The 13,154-nt window shown below is 46.7% G+C and overlaps 1 protein-coding gene across 1 annotated transcript in view; it reads right to left on the bottom strand.

Annotated features, from left to right (window-relative positions):
- Window positions 1–1,108: 1,108 nt before the first annotated feature.
- The window catches only part of chd7 (chromodomain helicase DNA binding protein 7), a 92,493-nt gene continuing 80,447 nt past the window's right edge, over window positions 1,109–13,154 (bottom strand). The window contains exons 28-41 of the mRNA XM_015038805.1: window positions 11,798–11,927; window positions 11,067–11,182; window positions 9,730–10,150; window positions 9,427–9,635; window positions 6,806–7,780; window positions 6,396–6,556; window positions 5,367–5,621; window positions 5,116–5,286; window positions 4,801–5,034; window positions 3,687–3,902; window positions 3,454–3,594; window positions 2,995–3,099; window positions 2,729–2,909; window positions 1,109–2,660 (exon numbers count right to left, since the gene is read on the bottom strand). Of these exons, the coding sequence (XP_014894291.1) occupies window positions 1,681–2,660; window positions 2,729–2,909; window positions 2,995–3,099; window positions 3,454–3,594; window positions 3,687–3,902; window positions 4,801–5,034; window positions 5,116–5,286; window positions 5,367–5,621; window positions 6,396–6,556; window positions 6,806–7,780; window positions 9,427–9,635; window positions 9,730–10,150; window positions 11,067–11,182; window positions 11,798–11,927 (4,295 nt within the window). The 3' untranslated portion in view covers window positions 1,109–1,680. The remainder of the gene's footprint in view (window positions 2,661–2,728; window positions 2,910–2,994; window positions 3,100–3,453; window positions 3,595–3,686; window positions 3,903–4,800; window positions 5,035–5,115; window positions 5,287–5,366; window positions 5,622–6,395; window positions 6,557–6,805; window positions 7,781–9,426; window positions 9,636–9,729; window positions 10,151–11,066; window positions 11,183–11,797; window positions 11,928–13,154) is intronic.

The raw sequence follows: 13,154 nt of genomic DNA, 5'->3' as shown, positions 1-13,154 counted from the left end.
GGGGGGTTCAGGGGGGTGGTGGTTGGCGTGGGTGGAGGGATGGGCGGCGGGACGAAGACCTCCGACTCGCTTCTATCCCTGGCCGCAGCGCTTGTCGTTTTCAAAATGTACTTTTAAATATTGGAACCACTTGCAGCACTTTATTCTTCTCAGACACTAGAACTGGCCTTTGAGGGTTGTTTGTGGGAGGGGTGAGGGGGGAATAAATTAAGCACCACTCGTGCTTTCAAGTACTTATAAACTTAACTTAGCGAGCAGAGTTGAACTACATGTAGAAACTTTGAAAAGTCCTGTCTCAGTCCTGTGTTTGTGGCCAGGCCTGGTGTCAGTGTGTGTGACTAAAGCAAACAGTCTTTAAAGAAGGAGATCGCCACAGGGGAGCAGCACTCGGTCTGGAGCTACCGGGACGTGGAGGAGGATTAAAACTACATTTCGACGGGGCAGCGACCGGGAAATGACGCAACGACCTCTTTAACGAATCGACCTGAAACGTTGCATCCCTTGCTTTTTGAACCGCCGCTCCAAATTCATTCACGAAGGCCCTCCCCCCCTTTCTGAACAGGGGTGGTGGTTGTGGTGGTGGCTGGGTTTTGGCAGCATGAAGCGGACCAATCAGAAGGCCTGACCGGCGGCAGGACCCAGCCCGCCCGGCAACCCCGGGAAAGACGAAACAAGACCAAACAAAAAAGAAAAACAAGCAGCCGCCTCCAAAAGGAGAGAGACACCAATCGGATGTGGCAGTAGGAAAGACTCCAGACTGGTTTTCAGTGTGGGACTGGGTTTAACAGTATCGATTCAGCGTGCACACAAACAGTCAAAACGAGGAAAAAAAGGGGAAAAAAAAAAACAAAAAACCAACAGGAGAAACAGTCACATGACCTACGAGGGGTTAGTGTGTAGTGGTATCCTCCTGAAAGTGTGTGCTGCTCTTCATCAAGTATACACCTGGATGGTCGAGAGACGGAGAGAGTCTGGTTTGATTTCCTCATCAGAGTCTACCTGGTCTGATATGTGAGAACTTAAAACAACATCTGCTCTAAAACAGAGCATCTCTATCGATTCATTTTGCAGCAGCTTTATCAGACAGACAGCAGGATGAGCTGTAATGCTGTTTTTCTTTCTTTCTTTGAGAACTGACGTCAGAAGAAGCAGCAGGAGCTTCTTCTGGTTTGGATGAGACGCTGCCGGCAACAACATATCAGTCCAGACAAAAAGGAGAGGGAGGCATAAATGACTCGAGAGCTGAAAGCAGCAATAATAATATTAATTAGAATAATAGTACTATTGGAAAGATGTGAAGTCCTATTTTGTGGAAAAAGAAAAAAACAAAAACAAAAAACAAAGAGGTGGGTGCAGAGTTGACGGCGCGCACCGACCGGAGAGAAGGAAACAGTCTTTGAAGGAGAGCCGAGCTCGGCTGAGGATTTTTCCCTGACTACACTATCGATCAGAGAGATTTAACTTAATACAAACACATCTCGTCCTCTCTGACGCATAGTAAATACACCTGGTTAAACGACAAAAACGTGAAATAGAAAACGTCAACAAAAGGTCAAAGGAAAAACAAAAAGTTTGTAATAGTTTGGATATTTCTGTTGGAGGCGTGTAAACGTGCAACAGAGGGAGGAAAGTGTTCAAGGCCAGTCAGTTTTTTTTTCTTTATCTCAACGTTTTCCCGCTTCAGTCACTCGTTCCATTCTGGGGAGACGCCGCCGCCGCCGACTCCTCCGGCAATCCTCCGCCCGTCGCACCTTCCTCTTTCTGCTCCGCCGAGTCCGTCTCCTCTCCCTCCTCCTCTTCCTCTTCCTCCTCGTCGTCCGCAGCCTTCCCGTCGTCCCTCTTGTCCCCCTCGCCGTCTCTCGGCGGGTTTGGGGCAGCGGCGCTGTCGCCCAGCGCCCCTGCCATGGCGCTCTGCAGCTCGGCGAGGGAGGCGGTGGGGAAGCCGGGCAGGCTGAGGCCGGCCAGGCCCGGCGGGAGGAACATGGAGGGGTAGAGGAGGCTGGGCGCCATGGTGGACAGCAGGAAAGGGTTGAACGCCAGGGAGTTGGCCGACATGCCGGCGGCGGCCAGCAGGGCGGCTGTGTCGCCGTTGATGGAAACCTCTGCTGGAGCCTCGGCGGCCGCCATCTTGGGGGCACCGGACGCGTCGCCGATGGGTTTCTCTGTTTTTTCTGAAGGAACTTCTCCCTCCATCTTCCTCTTCTTGGTCTTTTTCGCTCCCTCCTCCTCTCCCTCCGCCGCCTCCTCTTGTTCGTCGTCATCCTCTCCCATCTCGTCTCCGTCGTCTCTCGCCTCCTTCTCCCTCTTTGCCGTCTCCTCCTCATTGCCTCCGTCTCCCTCCAGCGTCCCGTTGGTGTTTCCGGAAGCGGCGTTGGCGTTGGAAGCGGCGTTGGCGTTGGAAGCGGCGGTGGCAGCGGCGGCTGCCGCCAGGTTACCTCCAAATAGTCCTCCAAGGCTGAACATGTTGGGCAGCCCTCCCATGCCGGGGATCATGAGGGGCAGCATGGAGGCGGCGGCGGCGTTGGCGGCGGACTGTTTGGGGTCAGCAGGCGGCGGGAAGGCCATCAGACCAGCAGCCAACTGGAGCGACTGAAGGCTCTGGAGGGACGACAGGTCCATCCCTCCGAACAGGCTGCTGAGCAGCAGCGGGTTGATTCCTCCTGCGGGACACAAGCGGAGTTAAACTGAGCCCAGATCAGATCCGACTCCGTCCGGAGCAGAACTGTACCTGCGGAGGAAGCGGCTGACGCCAGCGACGCCTGCGCAGCCTGTGCTGCCGCTGCGGCCTGGGCGGCGGCAGCTGCCTTCACTATCTCCGATTTGGGTCGCCGCCCTCGACGACGGACGCCTTCCTCTCTGACAACAGGGCCGGTCAAAAGGCGGTCAAACATGGTTTCCGGGAGGAAACCCTGAGAGGAGGAGGAGGAGGAGGTCTGTGGTCAGAAGGCAACTTGAGGAAAACCGCAGCAGAGTCGATACGGAGGAGACACTCACCGACTGCTTGACGATGTCTGTCCAATCAGGAGCGATGGAGAACTCCGGGTTCTCCAATAACCACCTGGGGAGCTCCTTCATTGGTGGAGCCATGGCCCCACCCATCTAAAAACCAGGAAGGAGAAGCGATCAACAGATCGTCATCTTGACCATCAGGCGTTTGTTCCTCAGAACCCCTTCTGCTTTATTCCTTTACAACGTAAAGTTTCAACCACAGGCTTCATCAAATTGTTTCTTGAATGCACTACCAACTAGACTCTTTGTAAAACTTTACGTTGATTATGTCAACTGAAGTACATTCTGACTGCCTGAAGGAAAAACTAAATTCATAGAACTTATGACAAACAAAAACTACACATAAATGGCCCCAAAAGTAACAAATTAATCATAATTTGACTTCTTCGTATTGCTTTATATTCTCCTGTCGTTTCGGAGACGCGCGTCGAAACGGACGTTTACCTTGCGTCCGTTCCGTCTGTTGACCACAGGGACTCTCTCGTCCCCGGTCAGCGTGTTGATGTCGATCTTGTTGGGGTTTCGACAGCGATGGCGCTTCTGCTTGGGCTTGGAGAACTGAGATAACAGCAACTCATCATTCTTCTAGAAACGAGAACAGAGAGGTGAGGCGTGAAGCACAGCAAAGTTAAAGGACTGAGAAACGTCAGCGAAACGAAGAATAAATGAGCGTTTACTGGTGTGAATCCAGTCATGTCCATGGTGTATGTGGGATGCTGTCTCAGCCACTCTCCCAGGTCTTTGCTGGAGGCGGGCGTCTCCTCCTCCTCCAGGCTGCCCGAGACCAGAGAGCGGGCGTTGGGGCTCTGCTCGGGGACGCTGGTCGGTCTGTGGGACTGGGGAGCTTCCTGGACCGCCTCCACTCCTGGAACCTTTGTCCCGTCGGAATCATCCTGGAAAGGACGAAGGATTAGTTTAACGCGGCTTGGAGAAACCTGAGCACATAAAACATCTTTAAAGGTGACCTAGTATGCTTTACTTGAACAGGTTAGGATAGTTCTATAGGATATGCAAAACAATTGTTACGTTTTTGCACCAAATCATTCTTAGATAATGAGATTTTAATCTGGTATTTTGAGCTCCTTTCAGAATGAGCTGCTTTAGGGCGTCTTGTCACTTTAAATCCAAATAAGCTGCTGCTGGCAAAGCCACCCAACTCAATGTTTACACTGGCACAAAATGGCTGCAAACAGATGCGCAATTATACAGCAGAACATCTTTGAAAAGCAGGAGTGGAGCCTCCTGGACAACCAACAAGAATATAAAACGAGTGCATGGTCTGTTTTTAGAAGCAGCAGAGACTAGAGATGCACCGATCAGATATTGATACGTGTATCAGCCTTGATATTGAAAAAAATTCTAGATCAGGTATCGGTGGCAATGTGCCTGACCAATAAGGCAGATCTATTCAGTCTAGTTCTATGCTTTGTGCTGTAAGTGACATCATGCTTTCTTATTCATTTTACATTATATTTAGATTACTTTCCTAATTGAACTTTCTCAGCCTTTTGCAGAAAGGTTTGCTGTAGTTCATTTTAGTCAACCTTCTGTCTTATTTATTTATTTTACATTGTCTGTGCAATTAATCCTCATTGCACAGACTGAACAAGCTTGTGCTGGTACTGGTTTACGTCTGTGTTAAAAAAAATAACTGAAGTCAATTCTGTATCAGATGCTAAACTTCAGATATCTTTGTTGGTATCTGAAGTGACAGAAGACCCAAGATGCAAGCACGAAAACGTGCAAAGTGTGAGTTGAGCATAATGCGTCCCCTTTAACTCTTCAACGTACCCCGGCTGCTCTCTTGTTGCCCATGAACAGCAGCTCCAGGCCCTCCACATTTTTCCTGCGGCCCCGCCTCCTCTTCGTGATGGGCAGGTCGGCGTCCAAAGAACCGTTGGCTCTGTGTCCGGAAGGCGGGACTTGCTGAAGCAGATCCATCTGGACCTTGAGGGAAGGGTTCGTCATCAAGGCGCTGGGGAAGCCGGCCAATGACGGAGAAGCCTTGTGGTGGTGGTGCACGCCCTGATGGGAGAGTTTCTGTAAGTCGCCATGAAACCGTCCAGCAGCTTGCAGGGAGGCTGGACAAGGACTTCCTGTGAGCACCTTAGTGAGGTCGATGGCCTGGTTCTGAGACTCTGCGGCGGCGTGGCTTTCCCTCAGCTGAGCCACCATCTCCATCAGGTTGCGCCTCTTCGCTGCTCTCTCTGCCTCGATCTCGATCTTTTTCCTCCTCCTCCTCCTCTGTCGAGGCACCGTCAGGCTCAGAGCGTCGTCCTGAACACAACACTTGTGACGTTTAGCGATCAACAGAAGCAGCCTGCCAAACTCAGGATGTCACTCGCATCAACACTCACGTGAACCTGCGGAGACAGCGTCTTGTCATCGCTCCCGCTGTACGGCGTGTGGATGCCGGCCATCGTCAGCTCGACCAGGCTCCGTCTCTGCAGCGGGCTCTCGCTCACCATGGCTACGGCGGCCGCGGTTGCCGCAGAGCCGTGACCCGGCAAGAGGTTGCCAGGGAAGTCGAAGACGTGCCGTCTGTTGACGGGCCACTTGCCCTTCAGGACAGCCTCGCAGATGTTGTCCAGCCTGTTGATCATCACGCGGTCCTGGACAGAAAGAAGAGGCAAGTTTGTTTGTTAGGATGTTTCTGACTGCAGGGAGTCGACACCATTTAAAACGTAAACCGTCTGTTAGACGATACGAACCAATAGATTCAACTGGAAAGACTCAGAATTGGCTTAATTAATTTAAGCCAGTGGTGTCCAAATTCTTTGCAATAAGGGCCAAAATCTTTATGTTGGAAGCATGTGTGACCACAAAAATGGTTTATTTCTAGATATAGAAATATAGAAAAAAACTTTTTGGCCCCGTTTTTATTTTATTTGCTCAATACTGAGCTTAAAAAAAAAAACATTTTTATTGAACTGGACAAAATTATTGTTTTATTGTTTTTTTTTGGTAGAAAACAGAAAACAGTTTAGCAGATTGTACATTGGTACAAGTTTTTTTTTTTTTTTTTTTTTTTTTTTGAGTTTTGTTATTTCGGATGCTTGATTTGCTTTTCAGAAGAAGCTGGTCCATAATTGTGGTTCTCATTACTCCAAAAATAGTATGAACGCAAAAACATTGATAATAAATATACATCTTTTTTGCAACTAATGTGATGAAGTTATTTATCTGTAAAAATGTTGCAATAAAAGATAAAAAAAAAAAAAAGCTTAAAATCTGCATCAAACTCCTATGCTTGCAGGTCGGTGGGGCCGCCCAAAATCCTGCAGAGGGCCACAAATGCCGCTGCAGGTTGACCAACGCTGAAACATTTGAGTTCTACGGCAGCCAAATAATCAACACTTTTGTGGCGGCTCTTGTTGTCGACGTACCTTGGGCCAGAAAGAGAAGGCGTAGGTGCGGTCCTGCAGGGTGTGCAGCACAGACGTTTCCTGCAGGTCGTCGGGACAGAACTCGTCTCGGGTCTCGTCCCGTACAGACGTGCTCAGAGAAGCGATGCTCTCCTCGTCGAAGTTCTTCTGCCCTGCGCTCGCTGCGAGGAGAGAAACAAAGTCACATTCCGAAGTCTTCATTTAAAAAAAGATCTTTTAAATTGTTATCAAGGGATCCAAACTCATTTTATTCTCCTTTCTTGGAGCTGATGCTCATTAAGACACTGACGAGTCACAAGGGGAAACACCAGAAATAGGCCGGTAGCTGGGTGTTGGGGTCAGAAGAGAGATGGGGCGACGGGGGGAAAGAAAAGCAGCAAAATAAAAGCAAATAAAGGATGTCGAAGTACCTTCAGCCTGAGAGGACTTCTCCGATTTGTCATCTTCATCCAGCCTCTCCTCCTCTTCCTCTGGGCTTTTCTCAGTTTCGGCAGACTTTGGAGATTTAAGACATTCAGAAGTCTCCTTCTCCTCGCCGTCTTCCTCCTCTGCAATCTTGGGGCCAAGTTGTGCTTCAGCAGAGGATTCTGGGAGCTCAGTGCCAACGTCTTTCTCGTTGCTAAGGTGATATTCAGGGCTTGCGCTGCTCTTCTCTTCTGTCATGTCGTGATCTTGGTCATTTGTCGTCTGACATTCTGGTTTTATTTCGTCGTCGTCTTTTTCAACTTTTGGCAAAACGTCTTCAGCTTTGACCTTCATGGGTGAAGCGGCTGCCTCCTCTTTCCCTTCGTCAGCATCGTCCTGGTTTCCCTTTTGCTCAAGGGATTCAGTCTTCATACATGGAATGTTGCTGGAATCTTCCTCCTCCGTTTCCATTTTTACCTCCACTTCTGTTTTCTCTTCTTCCATCTTTACAGCCTTCCCTTCTTCCTCCTCTTTAGCTGCGTCCACGGCCATGTTGGCAGCAGCAGCGGCACTCTCCAGCTCTGCAGCCGTGAGAAGTGGCGCAGAGGCCGCTTCTGTGATCCCCGTCCCGACTTTGCCGAGTTCTCCGAGAGAGCCGATGCCGCCGGCGCCAGCGCCTCGCTGAGTGGTGAAGCGCTGGTGGGCCTCTAGGAAGCCCAAGGTGGGGTCGTTGAGGATGTGATAATCCGTACGGCTGACGCCGTGTTTCGAGGCCCCAAGGAGGAGGTCACGGTCATGGCGTCCGCACTCCCACCACTCGGGCAGGTCTGGAGACGGCTGGCAGAGCTTGAGGCGCTCGGACAGCAGCGGGTGAGGGAGGACCTGCTCTCGGATGCGGCGCAGCAGCTCAATGCGGTACAAGGTGCGAGAGGCGCGCTCCTCGGTGATGGGGTCAATGATCAGGGTCGGGTCTGGAAGTTCTGAGGAAAAAAAAAAAAAGAAAGTCACAAGCTAAGAGAGACAAACATGTAATGCCTTGCAAAAATGATTCCCTTTTCACGGTTTGTCTCATTATAAACACAAATGGCGGCGTTTTGGAACAAAGAGCTTAATTAGCTTAATTATAAATCGTAAGGAGAATGATGCAATGATTTCAACATATTTTACAAATATATCTGAAATTTCAAAGGGAATTTATAATCAGCCACCCTGAGTTGCAGAATCAAAACTTTTTACATCTTTACATTAATGCTTCCTGCCCATTATTGTGCATAAAAACTAGGGTTGGGACTTTAACGTGTTAATTTTGATTACATACATTTTAACACATTAAAAATTTTAATTTCTTTGTCAAGTATTTTTTTTTTTTTTCCAGGGGGAACCTTCGTATTTCCTCGTTTCTGGTACACCTGTAAATGTGATGCACAAGCTACATCTGGTGATGTTAGCCCACACTTCTAAAGATTTTTTTTTAAGCTGCCCAAATGATCAGTGATTTCTGAAATACTCATTGAATAACAAATTAAAAACAATAAATATCTTTGTTCATATATATAAAAGCAATTAATTGCACTTATTTACAGAACCTCCAATTAACTACTACAAATAAAGTCCTGCCACTAATAAACCACCTCAATTTCAGTCAGATTGGGTGGAGAGCTTGAACAACAATGTAAGAGTCCTGTCATGGATTCTCATTAGGGTTTAGATCTAGACTTTGACCATTCTAACATATACAATTTTTTTTTTTATCTAAACGCTTCTGTTGCTGCACATCGAGTGTCGTTCTGCTGGAAGCTCAAGTCGTTAGCAGCCTCTAACAGGTTTTCCTCCAGGATTTCCCTGGACTTAACTTCATCCATCTTCCTAATAACTGTGACCTGCTTCCCTGTCTCTGCAGAAGAAAAGCATCCCGACAGCACAACGCTGCCAACAGTGTTTCACCCTGAGGATCGTGTGTTCTTGGTGATGAGAAAGGCATTCGGTATGTTGACCAAAGAGGTTAATTTTTTTATTCTTTCTCCTTGTGCCGTCTTTAACGGGACTTTGGTGGATTTCTTCTTGCCACTCTTCCATAAAAGCCAGAACTGAGTACAACTTGCCATGGTAGATGGACGGTTATGTTAAGGTGGGTTAGCGGTTTTGTGCCATGTGCCGTTTTCCATTTACACACAAGTCGACTCTTTTTGCTACTACTGAAGGCCCAAATTGGCTTCCTTTAATTGTTTTTGAGGGATATGAAAGCAAACAGGTGTAACACAACTGCATGGCACAGATGTTTTGGAAAAACCCAACCTTTCAGTCGTAGTGTGACAAAAGAATAAACCACTTCTGTGTTTGTGTCATGAAGGTTTCCCCCAGAAACCTCGCTAAGCCCGGCAGTCATTCATCCAGCGGCCCGCTGGGTTTTTGGGTTAAAAAATGTTTGAAGTTGACAGAAAAATGTAAAATATTACTCATAAAATTATGAGTTATTAAAAGATTGGAAGATTAATATCTGAACACCAGCTATAAAGTCTTACAAAATCAAATAATAAAAAAAAACTTAAAATAAATAAGCAATTCTGAGCCTGGTGGGAAACCCTGCATTATGATCAGTAAAACTTTCACAGCTCGTTTCTTTTACCTGTCTCGGTCTTGACCTGCATCCTGCAGACCCGTTTGCACATGGCAATGAACGAGTAGTAATATTTCTCCAAGCTCTCATCTGTTTTCTTGTCCAGCCGGGCAAACGCTCTGAATTGGGCCCAATCAAACTTTTGACGCTGCGTATCAAACACGACTCCAAAGGTGGACACAACGCGGTAGAAGTCTGCCTCCTCACGACGCGTCCATCTGAAAAAAGATAAAAACAAATACCCATAAGGTGTTAATAAGATCAGGTTCATTTTAAAACTCTGCGCAGTCTATCCGTTGAACACAACAGTACCTTTGTCTCCTCTCTCTATAGTACAGGGATCCATCAGACATCAGGGAGTTGGCCGTCATCACTGGCGAAGTCTCTGGCAGAAACTGACCACCTTTGGCAAAATAAGCGCTTCCTTTAGCCAAATATGGGCTTCCTTCTGTCATGAACACCCCCGTGCCATCCTGGATGTACGTGGTGGCGCCTCCCGTTTCAGGAACCATGGGGATGGAAGGCAGGAACTCCCTGCGTCGTCGGCGGCGACCGTCGGGTCTGTTGAGTGCCTCCTGACGGAGCTGCTCTCTGCGGTTGGAGCGCTGGTAGGCCGTGATCAGGCGGCGAAGCCTGGCCGTCAGGGCCGAGGCCGCTGGCCAATAAAGTCGCTCGCTGGAGCCAGAAGCTCCGCCCACAGATGGCACGTTTTGGCCGTTCTCACCTGATTTGACTGCGAGGGAAGGAATAAAACTTGATGTATTTAAACTGTTTTCATAAAATCCCCTGATATGCATCTGCTGGATACAGGCAGCTAATAAAACGCCGATATTTTATGTCTGCTTGTATTTTGTTCCAGGTTTGATGGTCTGGCTCCTGTTTGGACAGCTTAGTCCAGTAACTGTAACAAACTGGGACATATGGGACACATAAAGCGACATTTGTGAGCTGTTAAAAAAAACAACAAAAAAAAAAAAACAAAAGCTAACATTTGCTGGTTTAATGATGTGTTTTATTGGAAAATGCTGAATTGTTCTTCTGCCAGTTGTTTAGTGCCCTCAGGTAATTTATTACAAATTAATGTTTTTTGTTTTTTTTTAATTTATTTTAATATTCGGTTCTATTAATTAATATTCATTTCTTACTCACAGAAAGACCTTTAAAGTTTTCATTTAGGATGAATCCATTTTATTTGGATGCATAGTCTGTTGGCTAGTCTATAAATTCCCTCAAGTCAGGAACTGTTTTAGGTTTGGTGCTCATTTCAGTGTCATTTCTGTTTTAAGCACATTAACCTTTTTATTTAACATTCTCAGTGAATTATATATAAACCAGGCAAACTCATAAAACAATTACATAGACATGCGACAGTTACACTTATTGCCTTTTATAGGAACACATTGTTTTTAGCGTCAGCCTCGGGGACCAACTAATATGAATTTAAGATGTCAAAACTGTCGTCTACTGCAGGTAAGATATTGACTACACGTCACCTTTTACCAGAACCTAACTTCAAAAATCCTAAACCGCCCCTTTAAAAGTGATGAGTCGGAACACATGAAGCAAATCCTTAAAATTGTATCAAACCTTTGCAGTTTATTGGCCAATATTATTCTTTTCTCATATTGATTTCCACTGGTATAAATTACCTTCAGTCTCGCCTTCAGCTGCATCGTCTTTGTCATCCAGGGGAGAGTTGGTGAAATCGTCCAGGTCATCTTTGAATGGCATACGTATCGGTTTATACTCCGGATCCTCATCCTCACTAAAGACGTAAAGAGATAACCAAGAAATTAACTTAAAATTTAAACAAGGAGTTGATCTAATGACAAGTTATCATTAATGTTAGGCGTGGACGATATGAACTTTGAGTTTTATAGCAATATTTTGTGGTGTTATTGTGATAACGATACAATTTATTCCTTCTTTTTTAGATAACTGTAAGATACTGCTATGGAAAAATAAACAGTTTTATAATATACTTCTTTAGAAAACCAGTCACATAAAAAAGTGTGACCTGTTCACAGAAACTGCATTTAATCACATTTTCACATTTACTGACGCTTGCATTGAATAAACAATGGAAAAAACACTACAATACCTTCCATTCATCCAAACAATAACTGGAATTTATTGTGCCAACAATAAATCTAAATTCTTTAAAATTCATCACGATAAATGATAATCGATACGATAAATCCCCACCCCAAATTACTTTCTTACTACAGAGGAGAAAACATCAGATGCTAATACAATACAAAGTGTCACGTTCAGTCTATGCAAAAATGAAAAAAAAAAAAAAATGGTAACAAAACTCACAAAAAGAAGCACTAAATAAGCTTTGGTGAGAGCAGGGCTGCCTTTTGGTCAGCTGTCTTACCCCTCAATGCCATCTGCCATCATGTCAGAGCCCCTCTGTTCAGCGGCGATCGCTTTGGCGTCTGGCATGCCCACTCGCTCCAAGAAGCACAGGGCAGGGTCGGCACGCATGGAGTTGTACTTCTCATAGCCTGAAGAGATAGGGGAGAGAAAAAAAAAAAAAGAGGATGATATATATACGAATGCCAGGAACACAGGTCTGAAGGTGTGGGAGAAGCTGTGGTTCACTTCAGAGAAACTAAAAAGGTTAATTTTAACCAAGGCTGAAGGCAAACTCTCGGGAGGAAGGGAAATAAGTTGTGCTTTCTAGCTTAAGTGTTCAACAGACGGAGAGCTGTGCAGGCAAACACATGCACACACAGTGTCCATATTAAATGAAGGAACAGACAAAAACAGCAGCAGAAGGGCAGACCCCAGGAGCCAGCTGCTGACAATACACAGCCTGCGTGCATGCGCTTGTGCACACACTCGCCTCTGGCCTGCATGTGCGCGCACCGATCCAAGTGAGCCTGCAGGTGCTTATTTGTGTCAGAGAGAAGAGAGGGAGGGAGAGAGGGAATGAGCAGGAAGAGGAGTAAAGTGTGTGCGCGTGTGTGCATGTGTTATGGAGTCCTGTGAAAGTGAGCTACTGAGTGTGATAAACTCTGCGTGTTTGTCCGTTAGGAGCGTTCAGGCAGAAAAGATTGGAACGTGCAGATCCTACTGAGACGCATCAGGAAGTACAGGAGAGGGAGAGAGGAAAGAGAGGGGAGGGAAAAAAAAAAGAAGCGGAAGGAATGAGAGCAAAATGTGAAGGAGGAAAAAGAAGGAGGGAGAGGACAGGAGGAGGAGCAGCTCAGCAAAACAGCCACGCCATCTCTTTAACCTTTCATTCATCTCTCTCTCTGTCCTCTCTCTCTCCATCAAATTTCCATTAGGAAGATGTAAGGCAGCGCTCCTAACCGTCGCTCCGTCTCACTCTCGCAGCTCCGCGCCCGCAGCCAAACGTTAATCATCGGGGCCTTTATAGGCCATCACTCTTCTGTATGTGTGTGCCGAGCGTTGTTTGGTGTCTGCGCACAAAGCTGGGTGAGTATGCGTGTGTTAGTCCCCCTGAAGGGCCTCCCTGGTGAATAAGGATTATGATTAACTACGGGTGAGGCCTTTTGTGTTGCGCTGTGTGTGCTTGTGCGTGTGTATGTGTCCTAATTGAATCATAGAAGGCGGCAATGATGGAAAAATTATAACAATTATTCCAAATTAATATGAATGAGGGCCTCTATATAAAGCAAATCAACTCTGAATGCATTAACCAGGTCCACACCCATTGGTCGGTAATAGTTTTAACGCAACATTTTCAGATGTTTAAAATAATAAAA

Source organism: Poecilia latipinna, unplaced genomic scaffold (assembly GCF_001443285.1).
Source record: "Poecilia latipinna isolate Pla-1442-1.1 unplaced genomic scaffold, P_latipinna-1.0 Scaffold453, whole genome shotgun sequence".
Taxonomy (NCBI): domain Eukaryota; kingdom Metazoa; phylum Chordata; class Actinopteri; order Cyprinodontiformes; family Poeciliidae; genus Poecilia; species Poecilia latipinna.
The sequence above is the reverse complement of the archived record's forward strand: the minus strand, read 5'-3'. Positions and strand labels throughout refer to the sequence as shown.